The sequence below is a fragment of the Adiantum capillus-veneris genome, chromosome 9 (assembly GCF_014529385.1).
Source record: "Adiantum capillus-veneris isolate H3 chromosome 9, ASM1452938v2, whole genome shotgun sequence".
Taxonomy (NCBI): Eukaryota; Viridiplantae; Streptophyta; class Polypodiopsida; order Polypodiales; family Pteridaceae; genus Adiantum; species Adiantum capillus-veneris.
Window position 1 is genome coordinate 126,732,847 of NC_140939.1, and position 19,886 is coordinate 126,752,732.

A 19,886-nucleotide genomic window follows, 5' to 3' on the forward strand; every position below is an offset into this window, starting at 1 on the left:
CCTTGTTACTGAGGAGATGCGTCAGAGACTAGAGCTTCCTCTCCAGCTAGAGGAGCTCCATGAGGCACTTATAGCACTTCCCCATGGTCGTTGTAGACCAGCGGAGGATGGTTTGACTCCCGGCTTCTTTTTGGAGTATTGGGACTTGCTTGGTGCGGATCTTTGCAACGCCTATCAGTACATCTTGCACTCTGGAGAGATGCCTGACAACATGAGTGAGGGCCTGATCTTCCTTATTTCCAAGGAGTGAGGCTCCTTGGATGAGATTCGGCAATGGGGCCCCATCACCGTTCTCAACTAGGCCTACAAAATTCTAGCAAAGGCTCTGAGTTTGAGGATACAACCACTACTTGAGAGCATTATACATGGGACTCCGACAAGTTTTGTCGAGGAGCGTAGTATCCTTCACAACATTTTCACCTTTAGGGAGGCGTCTGCCCTCGCACGTCTCCAAGGAGAGGATCTAGTGATACTTCTCGATTTTCAGAAGGCTAATGACAAAGTTGACTAAGACTTTTTGGAGGGCACTTTACGCAAGATGGGGTTCTCAGATGCTTGCATCAGAGGTGTGTGAGCTAAATCCAGGTGTGCTCATAGTCAAGTGTTCTTGGCAGGGGGAAGAGGGGAACGCTTTAGGCTCACGCATTGGTCAGACAGGGTTGCCCTCTAGCTCCCTTCCTCATTCTTTTCTATGTTGAGGTGACAAGCAGGTTTTTGATTTCAAAGCAGGTTGGCTTCGTGGTTTAAAGCTCCCTATTAGGGGAGACGAGCTACTTGACGTTGAGTTTGCTGACAACTCAACCATGTACTTGGAGGGCCAGGAGGCCAATCTGCACAGGTGTGAGTAGGCTCTTGAGGTGTTTTGTTGTGCATCAGGAGCATGGATCAATTGGAGCAAGACAATGGCTTTCTGGGTTGGCAATGTTCCTACGCCTGATTGGTCTCTAGGTGAGGGCTTCAGGTGGATTCTGCCCGGGACTCTAGTGCCCTATATTGGTTGTCACATTGGCTTGGACTTGTCCCCTGAGCAGCAGACTGCTCCCCTCCTCCTGTCCATTAGGAGGAAACTGCTTCACTGGAGTTCGGCACCGCTCTCTTTGGCAGGCAGAGTTGTAGTGGCCAACCAGGTGTTGTTGGCTACTATGCGGTACATCACGTCTTGCACGATCTTCTCGAACTCCTCTATCGGCCAACTAGAGAGGCTGATCAGGAACTTTATGTGGTCAAGGCGCGACACCCAGTTAGCTCGGGCCAAAGTGGCCTGGCAGGTCATCACCTTACCATGTTCTCAAGGGCGGCTGGGAATCATTGACCCAACACAACAGAGGAGTCCTCCTTGGGAAGTTTGTGGTCAAAGGATTGCTTCCAAGGGAGGAGCCCTGGAAAGAGTTGTTCCTTCACCGGCTTCGAGCTCGAGTCCCCCATGCGAGCGGCCCTTGGAGCCCGTCCATCAGGTGGACTTTTACAGAGATGCGCAGAGTTGGTCTGAGCAGGAGGTTGGAGGATCAGTTTGCTGCGAGCCTGCTTAGGTCTTGGGAGCATTTGAGGAGTGGCCTGGTGCAGCATCAGCCCACTTGCACGGAGGAGCCCTTGAGGCAGCCCCTTGTTTGGAACCTCGTGGTTAGCACTCAGAGAAGCCACCTGGTTGGTAATAGGCCTCATGTTTCTTGGGCTCCCATGACAGAGGGTCCAGCCCGCACTCTCAGCAACTTGCTTCAGTTTTCACGGTTATCTACGGAGGCTCAGAGCATCCAGCTACGAGGCATGAGGGGGTGCAGAACATGTGCCAAGATAGTATATAGGCTTTGCTAGCTGAGTGGCTCACCGGTAGCAGCAGCTCCCAGATGGTTGGGGGCCTTCAGGAGACTAGAGGTCCTCATCGCAGTTCGGGCTTGCTGGGAGTCCGTCCCTCACTTGTCCTTCGAGGTTCAGGGAGAGGGTCGCCTTCACAGTGTCTCAGTAGAGGCTCCACAGGTTGCAGAGTGCTGCTTTCAGAGGATACGAGTTGTGGGCATCTGCGGGAGGACCTATGTCATAGATCCTGACCCAGAAGATCTTGAGATAGCAGGCCACTGGCGGCTTTGGGCTTGGGAGAGCTGCCCTCTGGCACGAGTACAGTAAGATCCTCGAGAGTGGTTCTGGAGGAATCCCTTCTCTTCAATCGATCACCCTGGGATCCCCTTCTTCTAGTACACACTTCCACTGGGGCGTCACATACTGGCACCGCGGAGGGAGGCTCGTCCTGCTGCCGCACTTCATTGGCAGGAGGAGGGTCTCACAACTGAATTCTTGTCAGGTTTTTGGGAGCGGTTGTGGGACTGCAGGCAGCCGAGGAGAGTTACTTTGTTCCAATGGCTAGTTTCACACAGAGCTACAACAGTTGGGAGCTTGCTCGTACACAGTGGCTTTTCGGTAGCTTGTGCAGCTTGTGGCCATCCTTTGGAGAGTCGGTGTCATTGTTTGTGGGACTGTCGCATGGCACAGCAAGTTTGGCTTCGGGTTCTTCCGCTGATGCCACCTCTTTCCACAGCTCGACAGTACACTTGGGGTGTTGCAGCCTTGTCCACTCTCACGGGCCCGGCGCTCCACTTTGAGTTGTCTTCCACAGGCAGGATGATCATGATCGGGGGGGGCGACCTTCACTCCAGCTTACCACAGAGCTTACCCCCCAGGAGTGGTGCAGCGAGAGAGAGATGTGCTGGGAGCTTGTTTGTGGCCTGACACTCTGGTTCATTTGGTGAGCCCGCTGCTTCCACATCTTTGAGTCTCGCCATGTCCCACCGGCAGGCGACTTTTGGCTGGAGCGGATTCACACTCTCAAGGGTCAGTTTGAGAGACGCCAGTCAGTTCCAACCGCATGAAAGAGTGCAGAGAGGCTTTCTTGCGACTCTGGCGCCCAGGGCCCTTCTTCACCATGGTCCAGGGTATACCTATATGGCACTACCGGCCACCAGTCGGCTTTTTCCTCCTTCCGTTTTGTGATTTAGCCTTCACTGTACATATTTTATCTACTCACTGGGAGTGTCCCCTTACTTTTGATGTAGCCCTCTCTTGTAGAGGTGGTTTGTTGCCCTATGGGCAGTTTTATTAACTAATGGAAGGATCTTTTTCTCGGGGGAAAAAAAAATGTGCCCACAAATCTCCTATATCCCCTAAAGACGCTAGCCATCATCCTCTTGAGATTTTCATTTAGAGACCGCAGAAGTGAATACAATGGGAACTGACTCCGCTATAAATTTCACATCAAGAATTTGAACCTTGTCCTTATACTTCCTAAAGAGCTTCCTAGCCCGAGTGTCAATCGTGACATGGTTCTTATGATGCCCACACATCCCCAATAAGACATCACATCCCTCAAGAGGCATGATGTGAAAGTCCTGTCAAGCATACCCTTGGGCGTGCAGCTTTTGATAGCAAAGAAGTATATGCTCCCATTTGAAGGCGATGAGTGGATCTCCAACACCCAGAACTGGGAAGGCCGTACGCATTTTCCTGGGCTTTATCTCATATTGTGGTACATATTCATCTTTATCTATGCCTTCTTGCTCAAGTATCTCCGCTAGAGAATGAAGAACCCAAAGCTGAATACTATCAATAGCAAACTGAAACACATGGCTGGACACAAGCAACGAAAAAGCACGGAGTGCACAGCTCTGTAGGTGCTTCCAGCAGGTGCTCCATGGAAGATCAAAATTGCTAGGTGGAGGCTGCCGTAAGTTGAGAGAGAAATCAAGCAAAAACATCCATCCCATGTCATGCCCAAAATGGGCCCCAAACAAATGGAACTCCACAAAAGCTACAATACACCTGAGAAATGGGCAAACGATAACAAAATAAGTGCTCAGTAAGGCTTGAGTAGGACAATAGGATGCTGGCCTTGCACCCTGCAAAGATGTGACCCAAACCCCAGCCAATGGAAAAAGAAAAATTATCCGCAGTTCAAGCATCTGAAAGGTAAGCTCCAACACTTGAGCACAAGAACAATTACTCTGCAGGATCACCCTATGACTGCCCCTTTCAATTGGCAAACTAACCACAAAAACCCTTCAGAATGTCATGAGGATGAGGTAAGCAAACAAACAAAAAAATATTACTCACTAAGAAAAAGTTTTGTTAAGCAGCACAGTTCTAATCTTAAAAAGAAGAAGAAACTTTGAAAAACAGAAAAAACAATGTAACTGCAAGCCATTACATGCATGCAGGGCCTAAAATTGATGGCTCTTTTTCTTGCCGAGGGCCATTTTGCCTGTCAAACAAGTGCTTGAAAACATTTCCTTTCATTTGCCATGTTTGAATGTATGAATTGCCTGTCATTATGTGTACATGTACACTTATACAAACAAACTATGTACATATTTGTCTCGTTTGTGTATTTACCATGTTATACAAACCATGTGAAAGGGGACTTGGAACATTACCTGTCAAATGAAATTTCTACCCTACCAGTCAATTTTAGATCCTGCATGCATGCTGGGCATGTGTATTTGTGTGTCTATGTCTGCATGGGCATTCGTATGAGGTATGAGCGCTTCCATGCACGTATAGGTACAAAATCTTGCTCATGGACAAATGAAAAAAGCAAATTGTGCAAGTCCCCGAGTGTGCATGTGTGTGTCATGTTTGTGTGCACGCATGATAAAGTTTCCTCACCAGAGTGTGCCATGCGCATGACAATAATCAATTACTTGCAGGCAAAATCGGCACTCAATTTAACAATGTAAATTAAGCAACTTCCTCATATGCACCACGCAAAGACAGCATTACCCCTCAGCTACCCCCTATAAATATAAATTTCCTTCAAAAGGCAAAGAAGAAACAATCCCTGACAGCAAGGGAAACTATGGTTGGACACAAGCACTTAATACTAAAATCCTTTTGCCTGTGCTAGCAGTGCTAGAACAAAAAAGCCCTTTTATCAACAACAGAATATCCAGAAATACCCCAATAGACAGCTAATGCACAGTCAGAAAGCTAGAGGTGTGAAAAGTAAGCTGCAAAAAATTTATTTGAGACTTTAAGGCCTGTAGCAAATACTTTTCTTCCAGGTATATAATTCTGAAGTGGTCAGATATAATCTTCACAGGAGATATTGACTTAGCTGCAATATTTGCACACATTATAAAACTACACTTGAGCTGCAAGACTTGCATGCAGCCTCCACTCATCAGCTCCATCACACGTAAACATTACATTTTCTCATTGACCCGCATACCTCAAGAATATCCTCATACATCTCGTGGCGTTCGTACATTTTCATAATCTCCGAAAACATTTTTAAAGGAGTGCATTCCAAATTTCTGGAAAACACTTTTTTGAAGATATCACGTCCTTCTTCGGTCCTCCCCTCCTCGCTGAACGCTTTAAGCAAGAGGTAATAAGTACCCAAAGACCTTCCTTGGCCTTTTCCAAGCATCCACTTGATAATCTGCACTCTAACCAGCAAAAAAGCATTTCCTTCACTGATTTGTAAGCTACTACCAGCCCAACTGGTGGACAAGCAAAGATCTAAAGACCAACCTGTATAATCCGAGACCAATTTTTTTCCCTCTCAAGGGTAGTTAAGGCCTTCTTCACAGTAATCAATGGAAAATCCAACTCCCAAGCAACAAACGTGTCAAGCGCTCCATAAACTTCCTCTTTGACATTAGGCACTGAATCAAGCTGCAAACCATTGATGTTGTCACAGAAAGACAGATAGAGATAAAACCTGTACAAACTCCAGAGAGACTCGAAAGCAAATCCCTTACAGATTCCAGAAGTTGGTCTGCCTTGTTGAATGAACCTCTTCTGTGCCGAGATTTCCACATGGGAGGTCTTCTGGGTCTTTTGCCTCCTGCAGCACAACACATCTACACAGAAAAGAAGATATCAGACATTTTTCCTAGAATTCTTGTTTCACATTGTCCACCAGCTTCATACCAATATTTTATGGTTTACCTATACAGCTACATCTGTATATTTGGGTGTCTCCCATTGAGACTTATTTTCAGAGGTACAGCACTTCAACAAGTCTAATACCAATTTATAGCTTCTCAGAGGTTATAAAGAGATTGTACTTTTGTTTTATGTCTATATTGTAAGAGTCTGATGTTTAAGGAATCAACACTTCGCATGTTCTTATTTTCTTGGTGTTAATGACTTCACAGTGGAGTTTCTGTAAGAAGTCCATGATTTATGAATACACATGCAATTAGAAATACGTGTATGCATACACATGTTGATATTCACACCTAAGAACATTTTGCACGCCCATCTATGTAGAGATAAATAATAACTCAAATACAAATAAATAAATATAAATACACACATGCCTACACATGGATTCATGTAAGCACGTGTGCACAGACTCTTGTTATCCTCTATGCGGACGATTAGGTGTTCACCCGAAACTTTATTTTAGACTTTAGGGGACAGAAAATTTGCAAATAAAAACTATAGCGGGAATCGATACTTCAAACACACACGGCTTGGAAGCTAGAGCGCTACCAAGCAGACGCCGACAACTGATAGCCCCAAAGACTGGCGCCCCTTTCAGTATTTCTTTATTGTATTCAAAGAGGGAATAAAACCTGTGATTTCCTACAAGCTGCCCCGCATAATCCAAGTTGAAAATGACCTGCGCTGGCCGATTTCAGCAGCATAACTGTACTAGGACACTTCTCAGACAGTATCTCCGCGCAAAAAGTGACTTTCCCTACACATACGAACACTTTACAAAACTTGGCGAGAATCTGCAGCACGCTGAATTCTCTATTTTCTGCCCTGAAAATGCGCCAGATCACTTGCATAGCGGTCCCCTTGCGTCCCCGGACATCCTGGGGGTATCAGGGACCGTTTAGGGCCGAAACCCTAAACCTACAAAAATACACAGCAGGTTGTATTTCCCTGTTTTGGGCTCCGTTTCGCGAGTCAATCGCACTCTGGGGGTATTAGGGACCGTTTAGGGCCGAAACCCTAAACCTGCAAAAATACACAGCAAGCTGTATTTCCTTGTTTTGGGCTCCGTTTTGCAAGCCAGTAGCATCCGTAGCAAGTCCTCGAGCTCCCGCACCTGTAGGGCTACTTGCCCTTTGAATCGGACGAGATTTCTCGCGTGAAATCTCTCTGAATTCACCTATATTTGCGGGGGATTAGTAACTATATATACCAAGATGAATCGAGGATAAGCCCAGATTCACCCTGGATTAGTAACTAGCTAATCTAGTACCTGTGCAAGAGGCTCTTGCCTCGGCAATCACGCATGTACCCACACAAATGTACATAGGTCAAATGAAGAGCCCTCTTGTGGGGCATCACATAATTGCACGGATGGGGGAGAGAGAGAGAGAGAGCAGTGAATGTTGTGCAAGGCTTCAGTTCTTGCACTTCACTGTACATAGAGGGTAGGCAAGCACACAGTAGCTTTGGTACATGCAACAATCCACCATTCGGCTGAAAATGTAGCCCCACGTTTAATTTCAACGCCTCTCTCTCTCTGAAGCTCAAAAGTGCCCAAAAATGTGTCAAATGGCACTCATGCATGGTTTTCCCGTTTTACACCTTCCGGTCTAAAAATATCTCAACCGGTTGCTCAGTTGACTTAGCGGCAGAGTAATAAAATGTTCCTCTGGTCATTCCACAGCTAATAACGCGAACAGATTTCATGGCCCAAAATAGCAGTTCCCTAAATTTTAGGAGATGCTTCCATGGCACTTTCACTAGTCACCTGACCATCTATCACCACTGAGACCACATCCAAAAATGCAATGTAGGCCAATTATCGGATGATCTTCTCTTCAAACTTTGAGTAGAGAATAGACATACTTTTACTGCTTGGATTCCAGTGCCGGTCGGACCGACCAACTCGTGGCAACAAGGCCTTCCCGTCTGCGGCTGAAACTCTCAACCGTCGACCGTTTCACACTAGCCATACAGTGTCCGTCCATTTGCAACTTCAAAAAGAGGGTCCCAAAAATTAAATAAACATCAAGGAAAATAAACCAACAATTAAGGTTAGCAATTGCCACGTCCTCGTGACATACCCCTCTCTTGAAATCGCAAACGCCCTCAATTGCATGCCATATAAACATACAGTTGATGATCTTGTGTTATTAGCACGCTTTTATCATCGCATGTACCCGCAAAAAAGGTCAGAACACATAGATATAAACGACTTAATGACACCTTCATACTTTTGTCATTCCATCTATAATAGAAGTGAGCATAATACCTTAACACTTGAAGAGCGATGCACACTTCTATTGCACTGAATCCGTATATACATTTGCTGTAACAGACTTGGACACTCCAAGTCGAGAATCTACCGCGACACCACAAGAATTCACTTCAAACACTTCACAGTTCACAATTGATTTGACACTAGCCGGCGGAGTTCCGTGCCTAGATAGATTTTGCCCCAAAGACTGGCGCCCCTTTCTGTATTTCTTTTTGTATTAATCTGCAACCCATAGTACAAAAGAGTGGTCGGGACTCACTCTCAGACTCTGCATCCAGATGCTCTGAGAAGTGAGAGCCCACAACCACTAATAAATAGGTTTACATGGGATGCTAAAAGCAGAGCCCAAAAGCTTTCAAAATCAAAAGCATATTCTCTTTCTCAAGCTCTCTCTTGAGCCAAAATAAAGCAAAAGAGCCTCTCTCTCTCTCTCTCTCTCTCTCTCTCTCTCTCTCTCTCTCTCTCTCTCTCTCTCTCTCTCTCTCTCTCTCTCTCTCTCTCTCTCTCTCTCTCTCTCTCTTACATTTGCGTAGCCAGAAAAAGCAAAAGCCCACGCAAATCTGCCCTGCTTTTTTGCTGCAACAAATCCCAACGCGATTTGCGGGATGCCACGTCAGCAGTCGTACGGCGGTGCCACGTCAGCATTTTTTGTAGGGTTTTTTTTTCCCACGGGGATTATCCATGCATGGGTAGTGTGTGTGTGTGTGTGTGTGTGTGTGTGTACGCCACGCCACGCCACCAGTTTGTGACATACCTCCTCTGGAAAGCATTGTAATCACCCTCGATTACGCCTGCAAAACAGACAGAAGCCATAAATTGTCTTAGCAGACACTGACTGTTAGTACTGACGCACTAGGAACACACATCTAGCACATGTACCAATCGACAGTCACATCACACATCACAGGACATCACTAGACATCACAGGACATCACATGACAAATCACATTCAACATTCATTCGGATCTCAAACCATGATTTATCGGCAATGCAATTAGCAATCGCATTTAGATCCACTCAAGACCTCATAGATGCCCGATTGACTAATCCCTATTGCAACCATGTCTATCGAGATCATTCAGACCAAAATGCTACAGTCATTTCGTCTATCAGTTCTTGCACTTAAACAAGTCAAGAACAAATCATTTCATATTATCCGGAATTCCATTTCATAAAGTCATACAGCAGAATACAATCAGCTCTCAGTATCCCTGAAGCTCAAAGAGACATCAGTGACTCTAGTATCAAAAATCGAGGCATCTGTTGACAAAGGAGAGGAGTAACTCCCCTCTTGTACATACCCACTGCACTAAATATCCGGCCAAGCTGAATTTGGGGTTCCATTTAAAATAGACTATGCTAAACCAAAAGTTTCAAGGTAAAGTTTCACAATCTGAGAATATCTGCTAGGTCCTCCTCCTCCATCCACTTCGCATCCAATGCAAGATAGTTCTTGAATTTAACCAAGAACCGCCTTGGATGCATATCGGTGGTTTCTCGAGGCGATTTGGCTACAGGCCAAAACTTATACCATTTCGACGCGAGCAAGAAATGTTTTGCATTCGGCCAACTTTGGGCCAGTAGCTTGGGCAGCGGTGGTCAGAGAGCGCCTGCCTGGCGGAGTGCCAAAGAGTGATGGCAAAGTTGGGGAGGAATACCCCAACCAATACAAAGGTTGGCCAACTGCTCACATTGATTTTTCCTTTAAGAGAAGTTTTTCCTCTCGCCCTGCGTCCTCTCTGCCACTTTGAAGATGATCGCTTGGTGGTCCAAGGCACTAATGCTCCTCTGTCGCAAACACAAAGCTTGGCAGTGCCGCGGCTGAGAGGCAAACACAGCAGCAGCATGTGGGCACTGGGGATTTGCCTGGTCCATCGACAGCAGTGGTATCCTCTGGAGCCCAAGAGATGGCCACTGCAGGTGCAGGATTAGCAAGCCGCAAGCGCGGCAAGGAGAAACAGCAATTTTCGACACCACCTCCGGCAACTGCATCTCTTCTTTCGGAGGATTCTACGGTGGCTCGCTGGCGCCGGGACACCACCTCCGGCAACTGCATCTCTTCTTTCGGAGGATTCTGCGGTGGCTCGCTAGCGCCGCCAAATGTAGGAGAGAGTGGGCAGTGCTACTCCTGTGCGGATGAGCTCTCCGGTTGCGGATGTTCCCGTTCAACCGGAAACTTCTGGCATTACCAATGCGGCCTCGACGGGAGGTCCTCTTTCCGCAGCGCTACCTTGGGAGGCTACCGCAGCGACCCCCGTTGACCAATTGCAGGCATGCGGCACTTTTTTGAGCAGATTTGCAGAGTCTATTCGTGCAGCCTGGCCAGCCTCCGCCACAGAGGGAAGAGTCAATGAGCTGGAAGCGCAGATAGCTGCTTCGCAGACTCGCATTGACGAGTTATTCACTCAAAATGAAGAGCTGACTGCAACAACTCGCCAGCAGGGGGCAGAAATACAAATGTTACAAGGGGCTAATGCTGAGTTTGTGGCCTCTATTCAACAGGAACTTCTTCAGTTGAGAACGCAGCATAGCCTAGCCTCCTACTTAGCCTCGCACCCTGGCGATGTAATGATTAATATGAATGATTTGAATGCGTTGGCAGTGGAGATGCAAGAAGATCTCCGAGTTTTTTTGGATAATCAATTACAAAGTTGGAGCACACGCTTGGCTGCTGAGGTGCGAGCACAGCCACCCACTCAGCAAGTTGTGGTGCAACACCCCGAGTCCTCCAACACTGACAGAGGTAAGAGTGTTGTTCCCGAGGGTTTTGATGTTGCTGATTGGGCATAAGCTACAAAGGATTGTGATGAAGCTCAGGCTCATGTATCTCGTTTGCAGAAAATGATTCGTTGATTTCGTAAGGAGCGGCGTAGGTTTATTCCTCGGGCTGCCTGGCCGGAGCAAATTGAGATAGATCCACGTCTTCTGGATGAGGTCTATCGGGCACATACTGCAGATTTTAGAGGCTTTGGCTACATTGATATTTCCTCTTCACCAGAGCAGGGTGCAGAGCAACCACCGGAACCTTCCAACCGGAGGGGCTGAGTGTGGGTTCACGCAATCCACCGTGCATGCCAGATGTTACGGCATTAGCCGCACATGCGGTCCTGCGGAGATCTGGACACTGCGGATCAGGAGTCATGCGGTATGCGGAGGCCGTAGCGGCAGTTCTTCACGGGATATCATGGAACAAGAGTGTGTGCACCGTTCCCGATCTGCGCTGGAGTAGCGGTTGTATATGGAGGGGCATACCTGTCTTTTGATGTAACTTAACCAATCTCTATGATATTCATGGCATCTACTGTTGTGACTCTGAGTCTGGATTATACATGAATGAAGCAAGAGGTGTTCTGTGCTTGTGTACTGTGTACTTCCTTCTCTTGTCATTCTATATGTTGATGTTCACATAATGTAGTTGCGGGTAATCATTCCCATAATGCCTATTGCTCCTGTGTGGGCAATAGCCATTACAATCAGAAAGATGAGAAGTCACGATACCAATTCAGGCTAAATGGCTCTATTGTTTGTTGTAGAGCATGGTATGAGCTACATGGAATACCAAAGACATCATTTTATCGATACAAGGAGAACTTTGAAAATGGTGTGCGCCAATATGTACATGGGAACACATGTACATTGAGAAGGGGACTTCAACATACTAGTTTAGCAAGAGCACTACTAAATGAGTTTATGGAAAACAACTCTGAGAAGATGCCACATAGAAGTAGAACACTGCTAGATAGCGCAAGAGAGACTCAATTGGTGATTCCATCAACATACAAACAAGTGGATATTTTATGTGAAATCAACACGACACTTGACCAAATGGGCTATGAGAAGAAGCTATCCCAATCTTCTTTTGGTAGAATTTGGAACAAAGAGTACCCACATGTCACTTTTACAAAAGACGAGTGAGTTCTCTAAGTGCAATATTTGTAGCTCAATCAAGGCAAGGTTAGAAGCTAAACCTTCTTTTGAAGAGAGAGCTCTTCTCTTGAGGGAGAGAGAAGTTCACATGGCACAACAAAAGAGTTGCAGAAGCCTATATTATGCATGGCGCACGTATTCAGAAACTCAACCACAAAAATATGTATGCATAATCCATGATAAGATGGATCAAAAGAAGACTGCCATTCCTAGATTACGCATTGTTCCTAAGGGTGTGGATTCAGGATATAATCTGCAGGTGGCATTGATTGGCATGATCACTCATGGACATGGAGAAGGTCATTACGGACACTTAGTCTTGAATGGTTTGTGGCGAGTTGATCCAAATCTTACAATTGGCTCAATTGCTAATTGTTTACATAACCTAGAGAGGATAGATAAGCATCCTCTTGGTGATCTAGTAACAAATGGACTTCCAAGGAGCAATATTTCACTACTACATGCTTTGAACTCGAGGGATGCTTTGGACTACCATAACTTGAGTGATGGAAAAGAGCCCATTGTGCAGTCAAAAATTGCAGAAGAGGAATTGGGGTCAACATTTCGCAGGTTGCCAGAGAACTTGTTGCTACAATTAGATAATTGTGCAAGGGAAAACAAAAATCGATACTTATTTGCCTATTTGTCAATGCTTGTTGCAAGGGGTGTTTTCAAAACCATCCAGCTGGGATTTTTAATGGTTGGGCATACACATGAGGACATAGACGCCATGTTTAGTAGGTTTTCAGAGAAGTTGAGAGTTACACAAACATATACTTTGCCACATTTGATGGATACATTACGAAACAGCTCATCTTCATCTCCAGCTCCATTTTCTCTCACAAAGATCCCCGATTTCAAGCAATATTGTGATGGCTATCTTTGTGATGGACAAGACATACTTGTTGGACATTCCAAACCGCTTCAGTTCAGGTTCTTTATGCAGGATGAGACACCAATGATGCAATATAAGGCACATGTAGGTGTATCAAGTTGGAGTGGAAGTATTCGCCTTTGGAAAACAGACACAGAAGGCAAGCCAATGTTACCACATGGAGATCCACCTCTAGTACAAATGGTCGAGTATGTCAAGGCCCACGAAGAAGTCATTTTCGAGCTAAAGAACTATATAAAATTTTGGAAAAATTTAGGGAATGGTTCAAGTATTCCGCGATATTATAGACCCGTGATAGATTATTGGAGTAAGGTAATTGAAGAGATTGGAAAAGCAATCATATCAGAAGGAGTCTTGTATGAAATGTTTTGGCCAAAAACTCAAGAATATTCTCACATACAAAGCACTACAATGAATTTGCAACAAAGAGCACAAAGATTCCTAGGCCTTGAAGAGTTGAACGATCATTTTTGTGGGCCTCAACGAGATAGGCCAAGGGAAGAGTTTGACCCTATGTCTGATGTGCACCAAGGTGACTTTCTTATGCTTGTTCCGAGTGACACAGAAATCTATCCAGTGTGGCTTGCAATGGCTTTATCTGACATTGATAATGAGCCTACATCACCAAACTACAGAAAACTCTTGATTCAATATTGGGCACCTTTCACTTTACCCTTAATCTTTTTGCCCTTATTGCCAAGATCTGTTCTGGAACAAGAATCTCCTCATTTTCTTCCACTTCCGGTTGCTCATCAGGCTCCCTATCTTCGGGCACATCACCTTTAAAAGGTTTCAAGAGACTCACACGAAATGCATTGTGAATCCTCCAAGTGTTGGGTAGCTTCAGCCGGAAGGAGACATCATTGATCTTTTTGAAGATATGCAAAGGTCCGTAGTATCGCATACTAAGCTTTGGAAAAAGCCTCTCCTTTCCCTTTTTCTTTCTCAGGCGTGCCTTCTCAAAACATAAGAGCACCCAATCATTCTCCTTCAATCTCAAATCGTGACGATGGCGATCTGCTGCCTTTTTCTGTCTTTCTTGAGATTTCTACAAAGCCTCGCGGACCTTGGCAAAAGCCGTGTCCAAGTCGCACGTGTACTCATCGACTTCAAAAATCTTATCTTTCGTGCTTAGGAAGGGTGGAACCTTCGCAACACCTTCAATAATCTCAAATGGCGCCTTCCCCGTCGAAGAGTGTATCGTGTTCTTGTAGGTAAATTCCACCAAAGGTAGATACTTTTCCCATTGAGTCTTCTGATCCGAGATGTAAGACTTCAATAAATCTAAAACCACTGAATTGGCAATCTTAGATGGCCCGTCAGTCTGCAGGTGGAAAGATGACGAGAATTGCAACCGCGTGCCAATGTTCTCCCAAATAGCCTTCCAAAACAAACTCGTAAATATGGGGTCTTGTCGGAGACAATCGTCTCGGGCATGCCATGTGATCTGAAGATCTAGGCCACAAACAGTCTCGCTAAGTGATCCGGCTTGACTGTTTTCTTCACTAGAATAAAATGAGCTTGCTTGCTAAATTTGTCAATAACAATCCAGATACCATCGTGACCACTCTGTGTTCTCGGGAGATCAGAAATGAAATCCATTGCAATACTTTCCGAGGGGCGGTGGGTATGGGCAAAGGCTGTAACAATCCCTGTGCTTTATGCCTGTCAAACTTGACCTTCTGGCATACCAAGCAAAGGCGCACAAACTCGTCCACATCCTTCTTGAGTCTCGGCAAAAGAAGTATCTCTCAACCCCTTTCGAGGTGGTAGTAATACCCCGGTGACCCGTAAAACGTGGACACTGGTATTCGGTCATAACCTTTTTCCTCAACGATTGTGTGATGCACATTCTCCAAGATCCGTCTTTCTTCAAAACCAACAACACTAGAGAGGAGTATGGTGAAGTACTAGGCTGGACAAGACCCTTTTCCAAGAGGTCTTTCACTTGGTTCATAATCTCTTTGTTCTAGGCTCGGCTCACACAGTAAGGTGACCGGTTCGATGGTGCGCTTCCAAGTATGAGATCAATAGTATGATCTTCCGGACGAGCGGGTGGCAACTAACCTGGAGGCCCTCTAAGAAGCAATTGGCATGAGTGTGGAGAAAATTCTGGCGTTGTTTATCAAGTTCAGACATATTTGTCCTATCCTCATCACTCAACTCTTTCAAAAAGATCGAGAGACTGGATTTCATTAATTTTGAAATGGCCGAAGCCGATACAACAGGGACAGACTCGCCTTGAGTTTTACATCGAGTACAATGGTTCTGCCCTTCACTGTGGTCCTCGCCCGATAGTGACCACGGCGTTGTTCTTGTGGTACAAGGGAATTCTCAAGAGGGCATCACAACCTTCCAAAGGCATTATGTAAAAGTCCTCATGCCCCAAATACCCCTGACAACGCAACCGAAGTTTGCCAATGATAGATGTAATGGCTACGTCCCTGCCGGGTGCCACTAGAACTGCCTCTGCTAGTGGTCCCATCTGATCGGGTGTGATCTAGAGCCACGCCGCCAATTCTGGTGAAATGAAGTTGGCCTTGGCTCTTCCATCAAAGAAGATCAGGGCTTCTTGGTCTTTCACTTTGCCCCAAGCTCGGCAAAGTTCTATACTCTCGTACATCATGTTGGGATCCGTACCCACGCAATCTGGAACCAATCCTGTTTCCATCTTGCCTTTCCTTCCACGTTCCTCAGCTGCTCTCGAACTCTCAGGCCTTTCTTCGTCCTTGTCGTTCTGTTCATTATGTGCCTTTTTAGGGCACTGCACGAAGAAATGCCCAATTTTATCCGCATCCAAAGCACTTCCCCTCCTTGATGTAGAGAGCTCTCTCTCGAGGAGTGAGTTTGGGTCATGCATTCTCTTCTTTCTTGTCGGGGTTGCTCTTCCTCTTTCTACTTTTCCGAAAAGTCATACTAGTTGGCTTATAAAAATTCTTCTTCTTTGAGTAAAAGCTACAATCATCAGAGTCCGAACTATCTGAAGATGAGTCCTCTGTAGAACTGTCAACCACGGGGCGAGATTTAGGCTTCTTTGCCTTTTTCTTGCCCTTTCCGAAGCTTTGCTTTTTGCTTCACTTTTTGCCTTTTTTGTCTTCTTCGCTCGAGTCAGAGGAGCTAGAAGAACTGAAAGCAGAAGAAGAAGAAGAAGAAGAAGAAGAGGAGGAAGAATTGGGTACTCCTTCAAATCGAACATGCTTCTTCTGCTTTCTTGCCGATTCAAATGTAGACTGATGACCCAAATAACCCGGAAAGTCAGTGTCTTTCTTCTGCTTTTTGTCGTGCTTTTTAGCTTTGTTCTGTGCGTCAAAAAGCTGAGCAATTCGTGCATCAACCACCTCTTCTAATTCTTGCTCTGTGTACATCCTGGGAGTAGGAGGTTTCTTGAGAGCCGGTTTGAGGGGTGGTTCTGTGGTTTGCCGCCACTGTGAGTGCACCTCATCGAAAGAAGTCTAGCTCATATATTTTGCAAATTTTGGGTCCTTCGCAAAATTAAGCATCATCTTTGTTGCATCGCCGATCAATGCATCGACGCCCCATCTCTTCGAGCTCCGCCTGAGTAGGCCGAGGCGGGCCGTACTCCTCAAGTGAATCTTCATTGTGATCTCTTCCCGCATCTCCGAATGCAGAGGAAGTCGATTGATCTCTGCCTGAAGCCATAAGTGCCACGTAAAAAGGATCGCATTTCCCGTAGAAGAGAAATCGGTCGTGCTTTGATACCACTGTAACAGACTTTTTTTTCCGAAAAAGAAGATCTTTCTATTAAAATCACCTCAAGGGCACAGACCCCAAGGTAGAATTACATCAGAATAATAAAGAGAACATAGATGGTATCACCAAAAGATAAAAATCCTAGGGCAATCTAAGATACAAGATTGCCTCAAATCAAGGCTAATTATGGAGATTAAGTCTAGAAGACCTCCTAGGCGGCTTCAGAGACTTCTCCTCACCACTGTAACAGACTTGGACACTCCCAAGTCGAGAATCTACCGCGACACCACAAGAATTCATTTCAAAAAATTCACAGTTCACAATTGATTCGACACTGGCCGGCGGAGTTCCGTGCCTAGAGATATTGGCGCCAGAGACTAGCGCCCCTTTCGGTATTTCTTTTTGTATTAATCTACAACTCAAAGTACAAAGGAGTGGCCGGGACTCACTCTCAGACTCTGCATCTAGATGCTCTGAGAAGTGAGAGCCCACAACCTCTAATAAATAGGTTTACAGGGGATGCTAAAAACAGAGCCCAAAAGCTTCCAAAGTCAAAAGCATATTCTCTCTTTCTCAAGCTCTCTTGAGCCAAAATAAAGCAAAAGAGCTTCTCTCTCTCTCTCTCTCTCTCTCTCTCTCTCTCTCTCTCTCTCTCTCTCTCTCTCTCTCTCTCTCTCTCTCTCTCTTTTTTTGGAAAAAGTCAGGGCTGTATATTACTGAGTACAAAATAATCCCAGCGGATGCCAAAATAGCCTATCACGCGGGGTGTACAAGCTGAATGAAAGAAGGAGAGCCACTATAGTGACTACTCGACTAGAACAATCTCATGGTGGTCGGTGTGAGGAATGAAGGAGAAACCACTGAGGAGGGGCATAATGCCAAGTAATCTGACCACCTGTCAATGTGAAGAAGAGTGGGGATCGTGCCCAACGTCGAAGAAAGGCAAATCGACGAGCCTCGGCTGCTCTAGATGTACCGGAGGAGGAATCCCACTGCCAAATCAGGGTGTGAATCGTGTCTAGCCAAATGGAAGTGAGGATATCCTGAAGCAGCTGTGGAGCCGCACTGAGAATGTGAAGACAACGAGCTCTCCAAATATTCCATAGTGTAATACTAGTGATGACTGAGAAAACTGCATCACGTGTCTGCGTATCTCCCTGCCAAGCAATCTGTGGTATCATAGCCAAAGTCCCTCGTCGATAACCAGTGGAGGTAAGCATGAAGGCTGGATCTGTGGCTGAGCCCTCGTAGAAAAGATGCGGGCCGGGCATCGACATCAACCATGAGACAGATCCCCAAGTAAGAAATCCATGTTGAACACCTGATCTGCTGAGTAGAGAGCAAACTGCAAGCCACACTACATGGGAAGCTGAGCATGACCAAAGACAATGAGCAGGTGACTCAAGTTGACGCAAAGGGCAGCGAGTACATAACGGATCATGACCCATAGTACCTAGCCAAGTCCCAACTGGTAGTCCCGCATGAGCAATCATCCACATGAAAAAGAAAATACGACGAGCAACATGTAAATCCCAGATCGCGGACCAAAACTGCTGCAAATAGGCATGAGAGAGGCCTGAATGTAACCAGAAACGCATTCGAGTGGGCTGCTGAGGTTGTTGTCTCATCAATGCTAATCTTCCAATCCGGACAGTGTACTCAAAGAAAGATACGGGTGCCCCTGTGGGATCTGAGTGAGGCCAATGCCACTCTCCTGGGTCCCAGTAAAGCTGGGCACGGCCCTCCCACACCCAAAGCCTCCAAAGTGCAGCATCAGCGGAAGCAAAACGGGGATCAACACAACGACACTTCCCGCGTGAGCCAACTACTCGTATGGCCTCCCATCGAGCACCGGAGGAGATATGTAGTGGAGAAGTGGCCGAGTATGTCAATCGAGCATGAATCCCCTGAGAATTGTCAGTATCAACTGTGAATAGCATGGAGTCCAAACGAACTAATAAGAGAGTGCTGCGGTCAAAGAGGCCTTCCCAGCCACAATGAGGAGGCATCTGAAGTGTGTCGCACATGACTGCATCCCACTGTGAAGGAACGGCAGAATCAATCTCAAGCAGTCTGTCTGGCACCTCGCGACCAATGTCATAATGTTCTGTCACAAAATCTGCATCCAACATACGTGTCTCATAAAACAACCGCATAGAGGCTGCAAGGCCAGAATCCCAAGCAGCCCAATCAATGTGAGTCCTCTCTCCAAGCTGACGAGGTGGATGAACCGAAGAATCAAGAACTGTAGCATTCCAAATGAGAGGCTGGCGCTCAATCTCCTCACGACATGAGGGAGGTGAGCGTACGATAGTCCGTCTCATGGAAACCCAAATCTGAAGGAGCGATCGTAGAAAGGGTGAGAAGGTGGAAGTAGACAAAGGAGCATCCGTAAAGAGAAAACGATACCCTGAATGCCAAGTATGACCATCTCTAGTGCCGAGTCGTGGAGTCACTGTGCAAAGAGCAGCATGAAGAAGCATCTTCCAAGGTTCTTGGCCAGGAAAAAGACCCCGAACAATAAGCTTGGTAAGAAGTGCGCGGCTCTGTAACTCTGGATCAATGATGCCAAGGCCTCCCTCTGATCTAGGACGAATGATCGTGGACCAGCGAACTCTAGCATGAGTATCAATAGTCCCGTCTGTGCCACTCCATAAAAAGTTCCTTACTAGTCGGCGGAGCTGAGCTATCACACCAGAATGTAACATCCAACAAGAAGCCGTATACCATACTGTAGCCAGAATGACTTGGTTGGCGACCAATGCACGGCCAGCCAACGACAGATGACGTGAAGACCAATGGCATAGCTTCCTGCGAATAGACTGTAGTACGGGTGCAAACTGCTGCTGTGAGGAAACATCAAATCCAACCTAGAAGCCCAAGTATCGGCATGTCTGACCCGGCTGTAGCCATGTGAAACCATTAGCTGTCCCCCAAGTAGGTATGTCATCACTGCCAACCAATAACCCAAAGGATTTATGCCAGTTAATGCGTGCACCACTGGCAATGCAAAAAACCTATAGGGCCTCCCGCATTGCATCAAGAGCGGGTAGCAAATAGCGCAACATGAGCATAGTGTCATCAGCAAACTCTTGATCGATAAGGTCTGGAGCTGTAGGTACTGGCATGGTCAATCCC

The 19,886-nt window shown here is 46.2% G+C and overlaps 1 protein-coding gene across 1 annotated transcript in view; it reads right to left on the reverse strand.

Moving 5' to 3' along the window:
• The window catches only part of EMB1417 (Pentatricopeptide repeat (PPR) superfamily protein), a 118,261-nt gene that overhangs the window by 38,912 nt on the left and 59,463 nt on the right, over window positions 1-19,886 (reverse strand). Inside the window, exons 3-5 of the mRNA XM_086520122.1 lie at window positions 5,748-5,849; window positions 5,518-5,661; window positions 5,213-5,425 (exon numbers count right to left, since the gene is read on the reverse strand). Of these exons, the coding sequence (XP_086376248.1) occupies window positions 5,213-5,425; window positions 5,518-5,661; window positions 5,748-5,849 (459 nt within the window). The remainder of the gene's footprint in view (window positions 1-5,212; window positions 5,426-5,517; window positions 5,662-5,747; window positions 5,850-19,886) is intronic.